Source organism: Oryzias latipes, chromosome 17 (assembly GCF_053564925.1).
Source record: "Oryzias latipes strain Hd-rR chromosome 17, Olatipes_Hd-rR_3.1".
In the NCBI taxonomy this organism is placed as follows: Eukaryota; Metazoa; Chordata; class Actinopteri; order Beloniformes; family Adrianichthyidae; genus Oryzias; species Oryzias latipes.
Genome location: NC_136253.1, coordinates 16,862,270 through 16,883,128, shown reverse-complemented (window position 1 = coordinate 16,883,128; position 20,859 = coordinate 16,862,270). Strand labels below are relative to the sequence as shown.

At 42.4% G+C, this 20,859-nt stretch overlaps 1 protein-coding gene and 1 long non-coding RNA gene across 3 annotated transcripts; both read right to left on the bottom strand.

Annotated features, from left to right (window-relative positions):
• Positions 1-135: 135 nt before the first annotated feature.
• On the bottom strand, positions 136-15,467 carry atg10 (ATG10 autophagy related 10 homolog (S. cerevisiae)). 2 transcript variants are annotated; one of them, XM_020710826.3, is made up of 7 exons: positions 15,333-15,467; positions 11,996-12,102; positions 11,781-11,924; positions 11,546-11,711; positions 2,784-2,881; positions 2,610-2,707; positions 136-1,817 (listed from the first exon to the last, which is right to left on the bottom strand). In XM_020710826.3, exons 2-7 carry the CDS (start codon positions 12,098-12,100, stop codon positions 1,658-1,660), a joined length of 771 nt encoding a protein of 256 aa, XP_020566485.2. In that variant the 5' UTR covers positions 12,101-12,102; positions 15,333-15,467; the 3' UTR covers positions 136-1,657. The 2 variants fall into 2 exon arrangements, with proteins under 2 accessions (XP_020566485.2, XP_023821146.1); XM_023965378.2 differs by having other exon boundaries at positions 2,610-2,660.
• Positions 15,468-17,958: 2,491 nt separating this feature from the next.
• LOC144986752 (uncharacterized) lies at positions 17,959-19,712 on the bottom strand. Its single transcript, XR_013650609.1, has 3 exons — positions 19,573-19,712; positions 18,821-18,931; positions 17,959-18,067 (listed from the first exon to the last, which is right to left on the bottom strand). It is a non-coding gene; the product is annotated as an uncharacterized LOC144986752 (long non-coding RNA).
• Between the last annotated feature and the right edge of the window lie 1,147 nt (positions 19,713-20,859).

Genomic DNA, 20,859 nt, shown 5'->3' with positions numbered 1-20,859 from the left:
TCCCTTTCAGCTTTTCATCAACAGTATGAAAAACCTGATAGTGATCTATAAATATATATATATATATTTTTTTTTAATTTTATTTTAAAGACAACAATGCAACTTGGAACTATAAATGAAGGAAAATGTCCAACGTTTTAAAAAATTTGCATTTTATATTTGCTGCTGTTTGCTTGACAACAACACAAAGTAACAAAAACAAAACAAAAAAATTAAGCAGACAGTTTTGTGGAATAGTATTCTGCCAAACCTTTGAGGTGCAAGAAGAATAACAGTAACAGTTACCATAAAAAATATCTGCATTTATTCATACACCATAATTGCAATAAAGATATTTTTTCTTCACAGATTAGAAATAAACTCAATTTAAATCGTTTTAAAAAAATAGCCAAAATATTTTCTTTTAAAATTTTGACTTTAAGTTTAATGAAACAAACAAAACCAAGAAAAAACCCTAAAAACTACTTAACAAACATGAGGGTGTCACAACATCCCATAAACAGGCACGGCATTAGACAATAGAAAGAAAAGGTCAAAGACAGGAGAGAAAATAAAAAGTGGAATAATTAGAGCTAATAGCTTGCAGAACTTGCATCTAAATCATTTTTGCTCTTGTGTTTGTTTTAAATTTAAAAGAAAGTATTCCAACTAAATCTGACTCATCTATAGAAATAAAAGCAAAATAATCCGAACTTTCTTCTTTTTATTTATCCAGCAAAAATGTTGACAGCAGATATCTCCATAAAGAGACCACAACATTTAAAATAGAGGAAATAAGCCCAAAATGGGCAGCTCTTTTTGTTTTTTGTCTTGGTATTAATAGTAGAACACATCTGATTGAAGAGTATTGATCCAGCCTGTGCATGGTCCATAAAGCTGAGAGAGGAAATCCCCAACATTATTGTTGGGTATTAATGTGAACATATTATCTAAGTCTACAAAGTTGTGGTTTTTTTCATTCCACAGATATTTCTCTCAGCCTTAAGATCTTGTTCTAATATTTGTAGAAGTGTCAGCAGACCAATTCCCTTCCCACTCCTACGTTGTTTGCAATCCTCCTTTTACCTGTAGCCACTAAAGTGCATCTATGCATTTGACAGGTCAATAGCTCTGTTTGACAACTACACCACCTACTGGAGGACTCCTACACTGAATGACGTTTGGTAGAGATGTCTTACACTTTCGCAACAAACATGAGCATTAAACAATACCGAAACCCGTTATTTACTTCCCTATAGAAATGCAGCATTTAATAATATAAGTTGCAAATGGAACACATGATTTGCTCGTCCAGATTTACGAAAGCCGAAAAACGCAAAGAAAACACCTGAAAGTAATTGTTTTTATATGAAACATGTCTTTCACACCAACAGGAATGAAGACTCCTGCATGTTTTACAGAATAGATGCATAAAAGACAGCTGCTCCATTCTAGGACTTGTGAAGTTTCTAAGTGATGCTTTTGCACTCACTTAGCTTTAGTCTTTATTCCTCACAAGCACCCAACAGATGATGGACAGAAGCAGTTTTTAGATCTGCACAATTCTTCCAGAGAGCACCAGCCAGGATTTAAACCACATGACTGCAGCTCTCAGTCTGGACTGAATTGTCCCCAGAATGGAGATCAAAGTCAGAACTTCACCCGAGATGCAGTAGAGCTACAAGGTTTTTGGTTGTTGAATGGAGCCTCTCAGTGGAACTCTGAGCTGCTGGGGGGTCGTGGGGTGAAGCTGCTGCTGTTTGAGGCACTCCAGGGAGACTTCCAGGCCCACCATGGGTCCCACCACGCTGAGCCACGACAGCACGTAGTTTACCTGCCTGCACACAGCAACAAGCCACAATCAAGACGACGGCATTTGGGAAGATTTGAGGCTTTCCAAAACATGGAACAGGTTTCTGCCAAAGTAAATACATACGGCTGGATATGCACAATAACACGCTCCAAACCCGACCTTTGCATTGAATTCCACCTGAACCCATCCCCTGTGTTCTTATTTATCATTATTTCTTACATCTTGTTTTTTTTGCAAGGTGCTACTACGCTAAATACGTCGATAGTTTTTGGGGAGTTCTTCTCATTCAAAGCATTTCATGGCATTGGGCTGATTCTACAAATGACAGGTAGGTAGGTATTTACTCAGTTATGCTTGAGTAGATTAAAGATGAAACGTCAGCTACCACTGGTTATATTCAATTACTACGTAAAATGTGTTGATCTTGTGTGATGCAGGGTCTGTGGCAGATCATTGTATAAATGCTCTAATGAACACATGCAATGATGCATGGAGGGTTAAAACATTTATCTAACGGAGAAAAAAAGAAGGACCGGATGAAACGTCTTTGACAACATTTTACAAATTCAATATTGTTTTTTTACTTCACACATTTGAATAAAATCTGCATATTGGACTAAAATATTGTTTGTCGCAAACTGAAAATGAATGTTTCCAAACACTGTAAACACACCCTTTTGTTTCAGTTTCTGAACATTATTTAAAATAAAATAACATAAAACACATTTAAACTGTTGTTCAGTACTCAAATTAATGTAACTAACTACTATTTTACTCAAGTAACTATCTGGATGTTGTCCCCGCCCCCTGTGCAAACCTGTTTTGATCCCTCGCCATCTGCAGCAGAGGCTTCATGAACTCCTCCGTCCTGCAGGGATGCAGATAGAAGAAAGCCTGACCCAGGAAGGGATGCTCCTGCAGCACAGGCAGAGAAAAGGAGCTCAGGAGGAGACTATAAAGGAGGCGAAAAGAGGAGGCAGGCCGCCGTCACCTGCTGAGTGATGGCATCCAAAGGGCGGCTCTGGAGGCCAAGCCTGTAGTTTGGGTGAACGGTGCGCCACACGTCCTCCAGAGTTAAACTCCTCCCCTCTGACACCAGGAAAGACATAAAAAAAGAAACTGAACACCCTGCTTTGACAAGATTAAAAAGAATAAAAACACCAATCTTTACGACAAAATTTATTTAAAAAAACTATGACTACAACATATCAAACAGTTTTTATTATAAAGAGTTTAAAAAAAGAGATCTTAAAAAAACCAGTTGAGATAAGTGTCGTCTGTCGTGAAAGGGTAGATCATTTCCTTTTTTTTTTTCTTTTTTTAACTTGTTCTGTCCAACAGCTGAGCAAACAGATTAGAGCTGAAGGCTTTTTGTGTTGGACAGGTTTTACTATCACAAAAAGAGGTTATATAGCTTCAAGAAACTAGAGTGTAGATTTGTATAAACCCCTTTTTGTCGTATTATTTTTTATTTATTTGTTACATTTAGTGTGTGTGGGGAGGGAGAGGGGAAGAATGTGAGGGGAGGGTGGAAGAGAGTAAAAGGAAGAAAGGTGAAAAGGTGGGGGATGCAAGCACTGATTTGACTAAGTTATTAATTTAAGCTGTAACAATTATACCAGATCTGCTGGAAAGACGAATGTTACATCAAAGGTGAAAATCTGACACTAAGATGAGTGAAAAAAAAATCTGTCCATCAATACACTGTAGATAAGGAGGAGGGATGAAGCAGACAGGGAGTGTGGCAGTGTGCACGTGCACGTGGGGGTGGAGATACATGCATGCTGCCGACGTGAACCGTGTGTTCATAAAGGGAGTCAGTTCCTACCCAGCCAGACCAGCCAGACCAGGAAAGGGGAGGAGAGCCCCCCAGGCCAGAAGCCCCCCCAGCATCCGGACCCAGGCAGCCCGGGAGGGGAGGAGGAGGGGACCGCCCACCCCACCAGCCAGGCACAGAGAGGGCCCCCCTACAGGGGCCCCCCCAATGCCCAGAGGCACAAGCGAACCCAGTGTCCGGCCCCCAGGCCACAAGACAGGAGCGCTTAGCCGTACCACGCGGCAGCCATGGGGGCCACCGGGCGCCGGACACCGAGACAAAGGCCAGGGACGAAGCCAGGGCCCCCGGAGCCCATGAGCCGGCCACCACCCGACCGGCGCCCCGTCCCCGCAAGCCAGCCCACGCACGCGACCTTAGCAACCCAGGGATCGCCACGCACCCACAGCCACAGCCACCCCCCTAAAACCCTACGCACTACAACCCCCCCCCCCCGCCATAATATTTGACCCCCCCTCCCCAACCCTCTCAGTGCCCTCCCCTCTCTGTGATGGGGAGGGAAAGCCCCAGAGGGTCCCAGCGAGCCAGCCCCCAGGTCGGTCCTACCCATGCACTCACACACACATACTCACAATCATCTGGTTACCCTCCCTACCCCCGCCGCCACGCAGTAACCCCCCCCCAGCCGGCCGACCCCCAGCGCCGCATGCCCGACCCTTCCCGCAGCCGACAGGATACCCATAAGCCCGGCCGCCCTGAGAGGACCAGGCGGGTGAAGACCCCCCCCCCCCCCCCCCCCCCCCAGACCCCACCCATGTATGGAGGTGTGGGAGTGCTGTGTGTGTGCTGCAGGTAAAATAGGAAGTCACCAGTGTGGGGGGCTCCACCGCTGCCAAGCCGCAAAGCCCCCCACTCCGGAGTCCCTCTGTGAGTGGTGTGTATTTGCTGTGTGTGTGCTGCTAGCATGAAGTGTGTGTGTCTACAGAGGAAGTTAAAATTGTGGGGGGGGCCAGCGAAAGGTGAGCACGGATGTTTCACCGTGCCCCCCTCCACCAGACCCTCTCCACAAGGCCCTAGATGAATCAGAGTGTCTAATATGCAAGTAAAAAGCGGGGAGGAGGGCGGGTGCCAACGAGAACCCAGAGAGGGGCATCCCCAGTGAGCCCCGCCAGCATACCCCTCCCATCCAGATCCCGGGGCCCTATGTGCCTGTGTGCAATATTTGTTTGGGTGAGAGCGGGGAGGAGCGGGCGGATGGGCACAACCGGGGGAGAAGGCTCCCCCGAGCGACCGGCCCCCCAGCCGGCCGCGGTAGGCGCCCCCCCTCCCAGAGCGGCCGGGCAGCCAGAAACGGCAAGCCAGCCGCAGTTGGAGGCCAGAGCCTCGCGGCGCCGAGAGACAGCCAGCAAGGAAGGGTCCCGGTGCCAGAATGGGGGGGCAGGGGGTCCAGCCCCACCATTCATACCCTGGCCCCCCTAAGGACTAGCACACTGCCCCCCAAGGCCCACCCCCAAAAATAAATAAATAATAAAATAATAATAATAATAATAATAATAATAATAATAATAATAATAATAATAATAATATTAATATTAATATTAATATTAATATTAATATTAATATTAATATTAATATAATAATAATAATAATAATAATAATAATAATAATAATAATAATAATGAAATAAACCCACCCAAGTGAACCCATTAACCCCTGCTGTGACTGCGGCGTCGACCCCCGGGGGGCCAGGCCACGCGCCAACTACCGGCCACGGGCGAAACACCGGCCACGGGCAGACGACCCCAGGCCCCAGAGCCCCAAGCCCCCCCCCAGCCCCCGCCACGGCGACCAGCCACCCAGCACGGCACCCGGCCGCCGTTCCCGGTCAGCCGCACTGCCTACCCTGCGCCCAGAAGGCACCCGCCCAGGAACCCCTGCCAAGTTGCCAGCAGAGCGTGCGCCCCCACCACCACCCCACCCAGGCAACCAGAGCCCCGAGCCGGGAGAACGACAGGCCCGGCAGAGCCCACCCCCCCAAACCCACCCCGGCCCACCCAACCAGCCAGGACCCGGCTCAACCTATCACCATCCCACCCCCACTAGGTGATGTGACTAACCAGCTGGAGCCAGGGAGAGTTTTGTGGAGGACATTATCTCTAAACTAATATGCTCTGACATGAGGTTTCTGTAGTGGTTGATGCTAAGATTATTTTTAGATTTCCAGTTTAGGAGGATAGTTTTCTTTGCGATACATACAGCGGTGAGAACCATATAAGCCTTGTTAGATTCCATGTTGATGTTATTCAGGTCACCTAATAAGCAGAATTTGGGGCAAGCAGGAATCTTATGATTAAACCAGATTGATAAATCCTCACAAACCTTACGCCAGAATGATTGGACAGGTGGACAGAACCACAGGGCATGCAAATAGTCGTCTATGTTGTTACCTATGCACTGTGTGCATATAGCAGACTGATTGAGACCCATTTTAAATAACCTCTGTCCGGTGTAGTGAGTTCTGTGGAGAATCTTGTATTGAATAAGTTGCTGATTAGGGCTTTTGGTCATATTAAAGGCATTCAAACAGATCTGTAGCCAAAATTGATCACTAAAATTCAATGATAGCTCAGACTCCCATTTTGTCATGGGTAAGTAAATGGTTTCATCTTCTTTCTCTTTCGGCTTTTCCCATCAGGGGTCGCCACAGCGAATCATCCTTTTCCACCTCACTCTATCATGAACATCTTCTACCCTAACATTAGCCAACTTCATGTCCTCTGTCAAGACATCCATGTATCTCCTCTTTGGCCGTCCTCTTGCCCTCCTGCCAGGCAGCTCCATCTCCAACATCCTTCTACCAATATATCCACTATCCCTCCTCTGAACATGTCCAAACCATCTCAGTCTGGCTTCTCTGACTTTGTCGCTAACACAGGCAACATGAGCCGTCCCTCTGATGTACTCGTTCCTTATCCTGTCTAACCTGGTCACTCCTAAGGAGAACCTCAACATCTTCATCTCCGCTACCTCCATCTCAGCCTCTTGTCTCTGTCTCACTGCTACCGTCTCTAACCCATAGAGCAGAGCTGGTCTCACCACTGTCTTGTACACCTTTCCTTTGAGTCTTGCTGACACTCTTCTGTCACACAACACTCCTGACACTTTCCTCCACCCGCTCCAACCTGCCTGCACTCGCCTCTTCACCTCTTTTCCACACTCCCCATCACACTGAACTGTTGACCCCAAGTACTTAAGCTCCTGCACCTTCTTCACCTCAGCCCCCTGTAACCTAACGCTTCTACCTTGATCCCTCTCGTTCAGACACATGTATTCTGTCTTACTACGACTGACCTTCATGCCTCTTCTTTCCAGAGCAAACCTCCACCTCTCTAGCTGTTCCTCCACCTGCTCTCTACTCTCACTGCAGATTACAATGTCATCCGCAAACATCATTGTCCAGGGAGATTCCTGTCTTACCTCGTCTGTCAGCCTGTCCATCAGCATAGCAAACAAAAAAGGACTCAAAGCTGATCCTTGGTGTAGTCCCACCTCCACCTTGAACTCCTCTGTCTGACCTACAGCACATCTCACCACCGTCATACTTCTCTCATACATGTCCTGAACTACTCTGACATACTTCTCTGCCACTCCAGACGACCTCATACAGTACCACAGCTCCTCCCTCGGCACCCTGTCATACGCCTTCTCTAAATCTACGAACACACAATGCAGCTCCTTCTGACCTTCTCTGTACTTTTCCATCAACATTCTCAAAGCAAAAATGGCATCAGTGGTGCTCTTACGGGGCATGAAACCATACTGCTGCTCACAAATCTCCACCTTCTTCCTAAGCCTGGCTTCCACTACTCTTTCCCACAGCTTCATTGTGTGGCTCATCAACTTTATTCCTCTATAGTTGCTGCAGTTCTGCGTGTCACCCTTGTTCTTAAAGATCGGAACCAGAACGCTTCTCCTCCATTCCTCAGGCATCTTCTCACTCTCTAGAATCCTATTGAAAAAACTCGTTAGAAATTCCACTGCTGTCTCTCCTAAGCACTTCCATACCTCCACAGGTACGTCATCAGGACCAACGGCCTTTCCGCTCTTCATCCTTTTCAGAGCCTTCCTAACCTCATCCTTTCCAATCTCTGCTACTTCCTGCTCCACAACAACCACATCTTCCTCCCTTCTTTCCCTGTCATTTTCCACGTTCATCAGCTCCTCAAAATACTCCTTCCATCTTTTCTGTACACTCTCCTGGGTTGTTAGCACCTTGTTAGCAAGTAAATGGTTTCATCTATGTCTGATAACATCTTATAAATTTTGGAGGTGAGTTTGGGATTTTTAAGGTCCATGAAATGTGTTACTGTAAGGGGAGGGTCTAGGTCTATTTGGGTCAGGCAGTATTTAGTGCTTATAGCTGATTTAAGCTGCTGATATTCTAGAAATTTGTTTATATTAATTCCATAGGTTGAGGATAACGTTGAGAGGGACATAAATTTTCTATTCTGAATTATATGCTGGAACTGCTGGATTCCTTTGTTCTTCCATGAAGCAAAATGAATCATGTTTTTGTTAATCAAAATGTCAGGGTTATTCCAAATGGGGGTAAGTTTACATGGAAATAATGTGAGGTTGTTTTTTTTAAGAAAATCCCACCAGGCTGTTAAGGATGAGCTGATGTTTAAACTTCTGAAGCATTTGTGTTGTTTAATTTTAGAACTGAAGAAAGGTAAATTAGAAATATCTAGGTTATCACAGAGATTTTGTTCAATGTCTAGCCAGGATTCATCCAGCACACCAGGATTCAGCCATTTTTGTACATAACACAATCTGTTCGCGGAGTAGTAGTCCTGGAAGTCTGGAAGGCCTAGTCCTCCTCTATCTTTAGGTTTTTTAATAGTTTTTAAACTAATCCGTGGGGGTTTACCTTCCCAGAGGTATTGGGAAATGAATGAGTCTAATGATTTGAACCAAGTAGTTGGAGGTTTGGAAGGAATCATTGAAAATAGGTAGTTAATTTTGGGGAGAATCATCATTTTTATGGTTGCAACTCTCCCGATTAGAGAAATGGGTAGAGTTTTCCATCTAGTGAGATCAGCCTCGGTTGTTTTAAGTAGTTGGGTGTGGTTTAGCTTGAGTAGATCAGAAAGCCTAGAGGAGATATTTATACCTAAGTACTTTATGTTGCCTGTTTGTCTTTTAATAGATGACGGATTTAGATAATTGCAATTAATTGGTAGAATTGTGCTTTTAGACCAGTTTATGGAGTATTCTGAGACTGAGGAAAATCTATTAATTAGGGAGATGATTTGGCAGATGGAAGATTGTGAATTAGGAGTAAATAGTAAAACATCATCTGCATAAAAACTTATTTTGTGTTCTAAATTTTTGGTTTGAATGCCTTCAATGTCTCGACTTTGCCTAATAGCAGCAGCTAGAGGTTCAATAAATAGTGCAAATAAAGACGGAGATAGTGGACAGCCTTGTCTGGTTCCTCTTTGTAAATTAAAGCTTGGAGATGTTTGATCATTTGTTCTGATACGAGCATTAGGAGAGGCATATAGTATTTTAATCCAGTTAATAAATGATTTTCCAAAGCCAAATTTGTTCAGGGTGGCTATTAAAAATTTCCAGTTGACCCGATCAAATGCCTTTTCTGCGTCCAGTGACAAAATGGTTGCTTCTCGGTTGTTGATGGTTGTATAATCTATGAGGTTGATTAATCTGCGCATGTTGGTAGATGAATGTCTACCCTTTATAAAACCTGTTTGGTCAGGATGTATTAGAGAGGGAACTACCTTCTCCAGCCTTCCCGCCAAAGCTTTGCAGATTATTTTAAGATCTGCATTAATCAGCGATATGGGTCGATAGCTGGATGGTGATGTGGGATCTTTCCCAGGTTTCAGAAGTAAGATTATATTAGCAGAATTCATATTTGGAGGTAGATAATTGTTGTCCTTAATTTCTATTGTCATTCTGAGAAAAATGGGAGCTAAGATTTGCCAAAACTCTTTATAAAATTCTGCTGGGAAGCCGTCTGGTCCTGGGGCTTTTTTACTAGGCATGTTGGTTAATGCTTTATGTAGCTCTTCTTTAGTAAAAGGGGACTCCAGGGCTGTGATTTGTTCCTCTGTTGGTCTAGGCAAATCTATGCTATTGAGAAAACTATTGATGTCATTGTCAGAAGGATTAATTTGGGATGAGTAGAGAGATTGGTAAAAGTTTTTAAAAACTGAATTTATTTCGGCTGGATCATGTGTTGCATTTCCTGTTAGGTCTATGACTGATGAAATAGTTGTCTTCTCTTTGTTTATTTTGAGTTGATTTGCCAAATATTTCCCAGATTTATTACTGTGATCAAACCTCTCCAAGCGTAGTCTCTGTAATAAAAACTGTGTTCTTTGATTAGTTATTTCATTTAATTCGATTCTTACTTTCCTTATTTGTTGTAGAGTTTGTTCATCCGGAGAGTTGCTGTAGGTTTCCTCTAACAGTCTGATTTTTTGCTCTAAATCCACTAGTTTAGAGTTTTCTTTTCTTTTTTTGTGGGATGAGAAGGCGATTATTTTTCCTCTCATGACTGCTTTCCCGGCCTCCCATAAAAGGCACGAGGAAATACCTGGGTGGTCATTATTTTGAAGATATGAGGACCATTCTTTAGCAAAGAAATCTATAAAGTTAGGGTCTCTGAGCAACGATGTATTGAACCTCCAGCTCCTTAATGAAGGTGGTGATGTTTTGTTTTTAAGAGTCAGGGAAACTGGTGCGTGGTCGCTGATAGTAATGGGGTGGATCTGTGCTTCCGTAGCTATGCTCAACAAGGAGCTGTTAACCAAGAAATAATCTAGCCTGGAGTATGATTGATGAACTGTGGAAAAAAAGGTATAAGCTAAGGGTAGATAGATAAGGGTAGATCATTTCCACGTTGTGGCTGCAGCTCAGTCCAATGGAATCTTTCTGCACATTTCTGATCAACTTTAAAATATACGGATCTCAATGCAGCAGAAGTCGGCACTCTGGAAATCATGTTTGACTAAGAAACTCAAATTTCTAGATGGTCTCCTCACCAAAGGTCATTCTTCAAGAACCTGGCTCCAAATTAAGTCAGTAATAATCTAAAGATTACAGAAATGACCTTTTAATGTGTTTAGGCTGCATCTAGAGAATGTACCAATCCTTTATTCTAGGAAAAAACATTTAAAATATTGTAAAAAATGATCATTCCTGATGCTGTAAGATCATTCCAGCATGTTAATAATATACTCTTTTTTTCCCCATTTTCTTATTTAATACTCCTAATATTCACTCCTATATCCACGTATGATCAGACAGAACTGCTATAATGTACAGACAGATTCTAAAGTTATTTCTGATCAGATCTTTCTTTTCTAACCTCTTAAAAAAGTGTATAAGAGGTGTGGCCTATGGGGGAACAGTCATTTTTAAGCCACCAGCTAGCCTCACCACACACAACTGATTACAATTCCATTTAAATGGTCTCTGCAGTAAAAAAAAAGCCAAAGTTATACATACCCTACCACAATGAGAAAAAACTCAATGTGGCTAAAAATACAGATTTTTGTATTTTAAAAATGTTTACAATTAGTTTGACGACTTTACGGACGATTTAAAAAGGCACAAAAACATTTCGTTTTCCCAACTGTAGTATTTTTAAAATCCAAGGAGCCAGATTTTAAAAGTCTTTCAATTATATTTTGTGTTTCCTTCTTACTTTTCCTAACGAACTTAAAACGGCTGAATGAAGATCCATCAGAACGCATTGATGGGCAGCAGACTCAAAATGAGCAAAAAAGTCAAAGTACTTTTTAAAACAATTCCTCTAATCCAGAGTTAAACTCCTGCACTGAGTTTTGTTCTTCTTCTGACTTCTCTCGCAATAAACAGCACCGCCCCCTCAGCTGTACCATGACATCCTTCAGCCATAGTTTAAAGTTCCCGCTCTGTATGCAACTAACCCAGAGTGGAAGCTCTGAAGTACAGCACAGGAGTCCTGTAGCTGCAGGAGTACAGGATGTGATACTCAAACTGAAGTACTGAGCTGCTGCCTGCAGGCGCCCCGCAGACCCCGTCATCTTCCTCTTCTGCGTCAGGTCTGAGGGAATCGGATGAGGCGTCGACGCCCTGAGGGGGCAGAGAGTGCAGCTCAGAAGGTGCAGGAGCTCAATCAGAATTCAAACTGAAGGTTTTCACCTGCTTTTCCTGCTCCTCGGTTTGCAGATGGCAATAATCAAACTTCTCAGAGTCAGAGCCGGGCTCCTTGTGTTTCTGTGGGACGCTCCGCTCAGCAGGGACTGACCTGAGCAGCGTTTTCTTCAGGTAGCCCTCATCTGAACCCTGAAAACAGAGGGGAAAAGTTCGTCTTCGCCTATGCAGCAGAGACAGCGACCCACACCACGCCGTCTCACCCGGACCGCCTCCCAGCTCCAGCCGTCACCCACGCCGTTGGAGTGCTGCAGGAGGAGCCGACAGCACCGACAGAACTCCTCTTCATCCACGACACCACAGCTCATCCCTGCAAGCCAACATGAACACATTACAGGAACGCAAGGCTACAACGATACTTCCACTAAAAACTCTCCTTTATAACATTTATTCAAACATTTTTATCACTTCATTCATTGTGGTTTTTACTTTTTGCTTAAACCTTTAGCCGTCACGCTTTATATTTAGCTGCTTGTTTTACTATGTTTTGGTCAAGTAAATTAACATAAAGTTCTAAAACAAATACGTTTATATGATTATTTTACTCACACATGGCGTAAGCAAAATTGAGTATATATGGTGAGATTTTAGACAAAAACCTCCGTCCACCAGTGAGAAAAAAACGGATAAAAAGTGTCTGGATCTTCTAGCATGACACTGATACCAAACACATCACCCTGGCAACAAACAAAAAAAAACATCTAAAGCAGGAGTGTCAAACTCATTTTCACTGAGGGCCACATCAGCATAGTGGCTGTCCTCAAAGGGCCAGATATAACTTATACATGTAACTAAATGTAATGAAAAATAAATGTAACTACTCCTTAATGTTAAATAACTCATTGTTTATTTACTGTAACTTTTTAAAGTGACCATTACAGTTGCATAGAAAACATATGTTTGCTTGTTACTTTAGCATAAATCCTTTTACATTTGATTCTGTCAGGTTAGGTTGTATGGACAGTGTTTAAGTCCTAATGTATAGTTGCCCAATCCCATATTTCAAGTCCAATTCCCCCTAGATATAAATAAATACACAACAATTTTTATTTTAAGAAATTAAAAACTTTTATGCTCTCGGGGGTAGAGAACTGTGACGTGTCGGATTTTTGATCACCGCGGTGATGAACCACCAGGGGGCGCGGTGTCGCGGCTAACCGCAGCCCCCCCCCCGGGCGGCCGCATCAGAAATAAATACAATTACAACGTAGTATTCTTTATTCACAAAAAACAGTAACAACTAACTACTACCTATCTAACTAATGAACTAACTATATAGGTGTTGTAGATTCACTGTGACTGTGTGAGCGCGCTGCGTCGTGTGTAGGACTGGGAGGAGGGAGCGCGCACACGTGTGTTGGGGGTGCTTGTTGATTCTTCTGCAGCGGACCGCTCTCTAGCTACATGCATGACTTCACCTGTGCTCTCCGGTACAGACATCTTCTCAGAATATTATATATTGCCCAGTAAATTATCAGCAAAGATGAACATGTATAATGTGTTTATTATAGTTCCAATCACAAACCATATGCTGAACTTTCTAAAAAAGAAAAAGAAAAAGTGCGGTGAAGCGGTGATGAGGTCATCGTCACAGCCCTACTCGCGGGCCACATAAAATGACATGGCGGGACACATTTTGCCCGCGGGCCTTGAGTTTGACACACGTGATCTAAAGGTTCTGGAGTGTTCTAGCCAGTCTCTGGATCCAGAACAGACTCTTTGGAGGGAGTCAAAAGTCTGTTTTGCCCAGCAACTGCCTCGAAACATCACAGCTCTTGAGAAGATCTGCATGGAAGAATGGACCAAAACTAGCAGCCAAAGCGAGTGTAAAACTGGTGAAGACTAACGGGAAACATTTGACCAGATAAGAGGAGACTTTATTTGATCCAACGATGGGGAAATTCTTTAGTCTGCAACGCCAAAGTGACATTACAAAGTACAACAGGATAGAAGAACAAAAGAATATCTTTAAATTACACGGCAATTAAATTCAATTAAAATTAAAATACACACCAAACACAGCAACAACAAATGAAATACACAGTGTGGGTACATAGTGTGTCACTGCAGTACTGTGTTGATGGCTGGGTCACATTTCAAAGTACTGAGGTGAACTTTTGTTATTGAACAAATACTTTTTTACAAAATCAACAAAACTTGATTCTGGTGCTGATTTATTTTTTTATTTTATTCTGTCTCTCATAGGTGACATGTACACATAGATTACTTTTAGATCCTATTTCTGTTCTCATTCACTTGTTTTTTGTTCTTTAGGTGAGCAATTTCAAGTACAAAAGACAAATAGCTCCTGGGCTAATTCTGGCTCATTGCAGCGATGCTTTGAATGAGCACCGTCCCAGAGAAATAAAATCATAGATTATATTTAATGCATCCAAAGTGGAAATGAAACACAGGTTGAAAAAATTACAAGCAAAACAAGTTTGTGTGATTTTAAAAAACAACAACAATATATGATTATTTTTTAACTTCTCACAAGAACATAAAAAGCCTTTAGATTCCCTTAAAATAACCTTTCAAAATGTACTTAAGACTACTACAAAGCTGTCCTAAGTGTTTCGTCCACAACGACGCTGAAGTTGGCTTCCGATTCACAGCTTCCGATTCGCGAGGGCACTAAAGAAACATTCCGCTGCATTTTTCGCACTGAGTCCACTTCAGACCATGTCCTGTTCAAAAACTGCTGGACCTGGACTGCTCAAACCTGGATTAGATTATGCATTAGATAGTAAAGAACACATTAAACACAGTTTCTGATTTGTGAAACCTTCCTCTGATTTGTGAAAATGTGAAATAGGTTGATTTTTTAATCGCATTTATGCACTGAGTCCACCTTAGACCAGGTCCTGTTCAAAAACCGCAGGACCTGGACTGCTCAAACCTGGTTTAAATTATGCTTTAGATACTAACTAGGTCCACAACTAACTACTACTTTCACATTTTCACAAATCAGAGGAAGGTTTCACAAATCAGAAACTGTGTTTAATGTGTTCTTTACTATCTAATGCATAATTTAATCCAGGTTTGAGCAGTCCAGGTCCAGCAGTTTTTGAACAGGACATGGTCTGAAGTGGACTCAGTGCGAAAAATGCAGCGGAATGTTTCTTTAGTGCCCTCGCGAATCGGAAGCTGTGAATCGGAAGCCAACTTCAGCGTCGTTCTACCACATAGGTTTAAAAGCCACTATAGTAAAGCCTACAATTATATTTATAATATCAATACAGAGTTTTGATAACCTTATCCCTGATAGACACTACTACTACTACTACTACCACCACCACTACTACTACTACTACTACTACTACTACTACTACTAATAATAATAATAATAATAATAATAATAATAGAAACTTGACTTAGCAAAGTCCAGTGAGTGATTATTTTGAACAGGATCCAACCGTTGTTGTTTAAATTATTATGCTGCAGTTGACATTTTACTATTTTTAGATAAAACAAAAGAAAAATGACACCGAATCTGTGCTAAAAGTGCGAACCCCTGACCGGACAAACCTGCGTTTTTACCTTTCTCTCTTTAATGAATCGTCAGATCCCAACTGGCGCTACAGCTTCAAGAAGTGTCTTGTTTTGAAATCATCTTCCCGGTTTTGCTTCTCATGTTCCGCCATGTTGAAACGTCACGGGCTCGCGTGTTTTGGCACGCGGGCTTTTCCTTCGACTTTACCGTAATGTTGTTACAAAGTCGCAGGGGAATATGTCGTAAAAAACTTCCGTTTCATATTCCATGTTTATTTCGGGATTCTGGTCTTCGGACTGTAAATTTAGATCTAAAAGACAATTTATCGCTCATCTGCGCCCAAACCAGAATGATTATGAATATTTAGACTTTTCCAGTTCATTTATATTTGCGCGCCTATTACAAAGATTATGGTAGAAGCTTGAGCTGCTTTTGCAGCTCCTGCCTCACAAACCTCTGAAAATATAGCAGTATAAGTCAGCAATGTAAAAAAAATTATAGTGCTTTATTTGTTTAAATAATTAACTTTTTAAAATACTTGTTAAAAAAATTGTATAACTGTTATCTGCAACACTGTATTGTAAAGGGATACATGGAATGTGATAAAACATTGCGCCATGTGGTCATTTTCTGTCAAAATGAAATGTTCAAACCAATGAACAAAAACTTATAATAACAGGCTACTAAAGTAAATCTAATATTAATACTACCACAACAACAATAATAAAAAATAAGCAAAGCTTAACAAGAAAAAAACAACAACTTTAAGCTGTTTTTTTTCAGAATATCTTTTGAAAGATAGGTTTTGTTTTGACCATACAACCATCATGTGGGCGAGAGACAAAAGTAACACAGCATCAGTTTTAGTAAATGGACCAAAACTTTTATTTTGATAATTAAAATAGTGTTTTCATGAGTTGCATTACTGATAAAACGTTACAGTAATACAGACACAGGAGATTTAAAGGGAAATTAGAAATTCATTTGTTAACAAAGACAGGATTTGCAATAATTAACGTCAATATGAGAATATTTATTCAGCCATTTAATCGAGGGCCTGTCGATCTTTATGGATGTCGTGAGACAAGTCATATAAAGTTGATAGAACTCAGTCTGTGTGAATCTATTTGCAGTGTAATACCAATTTATGTCAGTAGGTGACAGCAGAACACGGGACTGTAAATCTGCCATCTCTCCTATGTCTGCTGTCAATTCATGACAAGGCGTTAATCCCAACATACAGTCAGTTGTTACAAGACTTCTTGTTTCCAAAAGAAGGATCCATTATGGGTGAAAACAACCCAAAGTAGCTTATTGGTCCTTTGGATTAAGAAATTCCAATTCAGCAAACTATGCAGGGCAGGAGGTCAGATACTTTCCCTCCTTATGAAGGCAGTATTACATTCTTTAATGTTTTGGGTTGAGTAGTTAGGATTCGCTGATGTTCCCCCTTCTGCGGTTTGTCTTAAACCTCTATGAATATAAGGGGGGAAATAAACGTTTTACCACGAACGGATGAATACAAAATGCAGCTCTAGATTGGATCATAAATTCTAGATTATTATTGGGATATTAATTCCAGGGTTTCAATTATTTTATTTGTTGTAATCGTGCAGCTTTCTCTCCTGTAGTATTGAATACAGAAATAAGTGCCTGTTACCCTGCTTTGAGCATTTCTTTGAGCATTGGTGTGGACTCTGCTGAAATGAAGATAGCAGACATAGAACTTCAGTCTAAAAATAACTGCACATTAAATGTTTGCACATGTTTCTAGCACATCTTTCTGCACATCAATGACAGTAAATGATGAATTCCTCTAGTCATGTTGGAAGAGGAAGCAGCTGCTCCAAACTGTTCCCACAAGGTTGGGAGCATGGAATTGTCCAAAACGTTTTGGTATCCTGAAGCATTCAGAGATCCTTTCACTGGAACTAAGGGGCCAAGCACAAGTCCTAAAAACACCATAATTCCTCCTCCACCAAATTTCACACTCAGTCCGACATGTACCGTTGTCCTGGCAACCTCCAAACCCAGACTCGTCCATCAGATTTCCAGATGTCATTCATCTCTCCAGAGAACACGTGTCCACTGCTCTAGAGTCCAATGGCGGCGTTTTTACACCACTGCATCAGACCCTTTGCATTACACTTGGTGATGTGTGGCTTGGATGCAGCTGCTCGGCCATAGAAACCCATTCCATGAAGCTCTCTGTGTTCTGTACTTGAGCTCATCTGAAGGTCACATGACGTTTGGAGCTCTGTAGCAACTGACTGCAGAAAGTCGGTGAACTCTTTGTACTACACGCTTTAGCATTCGCTGGAACCTCTCTGTCAGTTTACTTGGCCGACCACTGCGTGTCTGAGTTGCTGTGATTCCCAAACTCTTCCATTTTGTTATGATAGAGGCAACAGCAATGCAAGGGTTGCACTGGTGGCTTTGGTGGTTCCTGTGGTTCTCCAGCGACGTAGGCTGTCCAGTGTGTGGACCACAGCCAGGTACCGGTGCAAACAGACACTGAGGTGGAGAACTCGTGAGTTTGCTGCTCCTCATGGAAGTTCACCCATGTCAGGAATCACCCGCCTGGTCAGTAACAGGACGCTGCAGTACATGCTAACAAAGTACCTGAAGATGTGAACGTAGGAGCAGGCCACACAGGCGCCGCCGTCACTGTGGCACAGAGCGATGGGCGCAGGCAGGGACCAATGGGTGGAGGCCACACAGAAGATATGTAAGCAAGTCTGTTGAGAACCACACCAACCACCAGCCTCAGACAGCTGAACACCTGCAGCAGATAAGAATCCTCAGAGATCATCCTTATTCACCTGAATCTGACCAAAATGCTGGATTCCAGTCGCTGCATTACAACATTCCAGGATTCAAGAATTGGAGCTACTTTGATCATGTTTACATGTTTATGGTACAGATTTAGGTCTTAAACAACAAAACCCAACAGTTCAAAATAAGGATAAATGAAAAAAAATCTAATGTCTAAGAATGAGACACAGACCGAAAAACCACTCATGATGAGGAGAAAAGACGGGAGATTTTTCTTTCTCCTAGAGAGAAAAACATCAGAAATGTTTGAGAAGACGTCCGCCAGTAACTGACGTTTCCACGACTTTCAGGAATCGATCAGGAAGTTTCAGAAATCTGACATTTTAAAAACCACGGAGCAGGTAAAAGTTCAGGAATTCCCTCTTTCACAAAATCAACCAAACTGAGAACCGCTGAGTGAGACAGTCATTTCATCTGCTTTTGCGTTCCTCAAACACCTACAGAGATGTTCTTCAGCTTTGCTCCTCTGAATTCTGTCGTGAAAGGAGCAGTCCGGTGGGGGACTGAAGGTCAGTCTTGAGGATGGACTGACTTTTAGCACAGTCTGTTTATAACACAATTCCATGGTTTGGCTTGAACTTTAAGATCAGGAGAATAAAACTTTTGAAAATCTTCCTCCTGCTGTTCGACGTTCTCACCACTAGAGTGACCCTGACCCGTATAGAAGTCTTGGTACAGTTGGATATCCAGGTGATCTAACCTGTGAATGTCAGACACCGCCCACTGCTGATCCAGGTGGCTGCAGTTGGTCTGCTGGGGGGTGAAAAGAGGCAGGTGGACCTCTCTGACAGGAGGAATGGACGGTTGTTTTCTGAAAAAAAGAAGAAAAGGTATAAAAAAAAAGGCTAAAACGTTGATGTCAGAACTGATGATGACTTTTCTTTTTTTCTAATGTTTATCCAGAAATATTGCAGATTATCTGAAGTTTAGCATTAGTTTCATTTATCAAATGGTTTTTGACTGCAGAAGAGATGATGAGCTCTCAACAGTCAACTCTACAGAAATGAGGTGAACGAGTGCGGGACGTTCTCTGGATGAAAAGAACAGAATGGTTTTATTGGATAAAAAGCTTTGAAGTTTGTTAAGATCTAATGTTTTCCATGTTTTCTCGATTTTTATTAAAGCACTAAAGGCCACACAGAGAACCCCCACAGTGCTTTCTGCAGGAGGCTGCTTTGAACTGTTCCTCAAACAGCGACTGTTTTTAACCCTTGTGCTATCTCAGATGACCCCACCCTTACATTGACGTGTTCTCCCTACCATGTCAAAGGTGGATAAAGGTGGAAAGATTTCATGTAATCCATGGACACCAGTGAAGATCACAAATCATTGAAGAAAAAAGGTTCAGTGCACTGTCTAGTGGGTCTAGATGACCCAACTCCCAATGTTAAAGTGCCTAGGATAGCACAAGGGTTACTCTGTGCAAACACATCTCAGAGACACAGCACTGACCTCCACAGCTGAAGTGGTCAACATCAGCAGACGGACAGTAGAAATCCTCGTCTTATGATAAGGGTTCTCTCCTGGCCCGACAGACAAATCCATCTCCATCTTCTGTCTGACAGAAGACGACAAAGATCAGCTGTTTCTTTAGGCAGAAACTAGGTTTTTATGTAGAAGCAGAGCTGCTTTCTAACACTGGCGTTGACTTGATCTCCACATGTACGTTTGTCCTCACAGAGCCGCATCAATGTGATGAATGTGACACGTCCTGCTGGATGGAGATGAGGCTGGAACAGGCCGACATGTTCAAAGGAGGAGCAATTTTGAAATAATTTAAAGTCATTTCTAACGATCAAAATAAAGAATTTCAAAAACCACAGGAAAATGGGCTCTGAGTACAACAGTTTGAGATCATGATGGTTAATTAACCAGTTGTTTTAAATGAGGAGAAACATGCTTTTTCATATAATAATGAAGTCTCCTTCAGTTTGGACTTTTTAGTGGAACCTCTTTGCTGTTCAGACCAGTGGACCACGGTTTAAAGCTGGACTAAACCATTGTTTCTGTTCTTTCTGATGGGATGCAATTCTCTCTTCAGAGCAGATAGTTGCTTCAAACCAAAGATCACATTTTCTTTTTTCCATTTCATTGTGATTTTCTACTAAACAGTAATGGTAAATGGCGTATACTTATATAGCGCTTTCTACCTTTTTTTGAAGGCCCAAAGCGCTTTACAGTCACAGTCCCATTCACCCATGCACACACACAATCACACACTGATGGCGGCTCTCCTGCCAAGCACTGGTGCCGGCCTCCCACCAGAGGCAAGGTGGGGTTCAGTGTCTTGCCCAAGGACACTTTGACACATGGGCGTGCAAGGCGAACCTGCAATCTTACGATCATGGGTCGACTGCCCTACCGCTGCACCACGACCGCCCCATCAGTAAAGAAAGACGAGCTGCTGAAAGGCTTAGAGAGGTTTTTCCACTCCTCATCACTCTTCATCACCATTAGATACATCCCCGTCAACCTGCAAATGAGAAATGACGATCAGTAATGAATTCAGCTTCCCCTGTTATTAAACTCGTGGGAGGATTTCATATTTCTACTCTTTGGTGAAGTCGTTCTGCACGTTTCCTGGCTGTTGTTTCTCAGGTTCTTCAATTATTTGGGTTTTTTGACACGTGTTTTAAAGTTTTGAGACTAAAAGGAATGAGTCCATTTTTACACCTCACAGGCAAACGGTCATTAATGACAGAGATGACCTTTAACCTACACAAACGTTATTTTAACCCT

Excerpts from the sequence above, each read along its gene's own strand:
- atg10 (XM_020710826.3), bottom strand. The coding sequence starts at position 12,100 with ATGAGCTGTGGTGTCGTGGATGAAGAGGAGTTCTGTCGGTGCTGTCGG. Across the intron at positions 2,708-2,783 it reads TGGATGCCATCACTCAGCAG|GAGCATCCCTTCCTGGGTCA; the intron begins GTGACGGCGGCC and ends CCTGTGCTGCAG. Across the intron at positions 1,818-2,609 it reads ATGGCGAGGGATCAAAACAG|GCAGGTAAACTACGTGCTGT; the intron begins GTTTGCACAGGG and ends TGCTGTGTGCAG.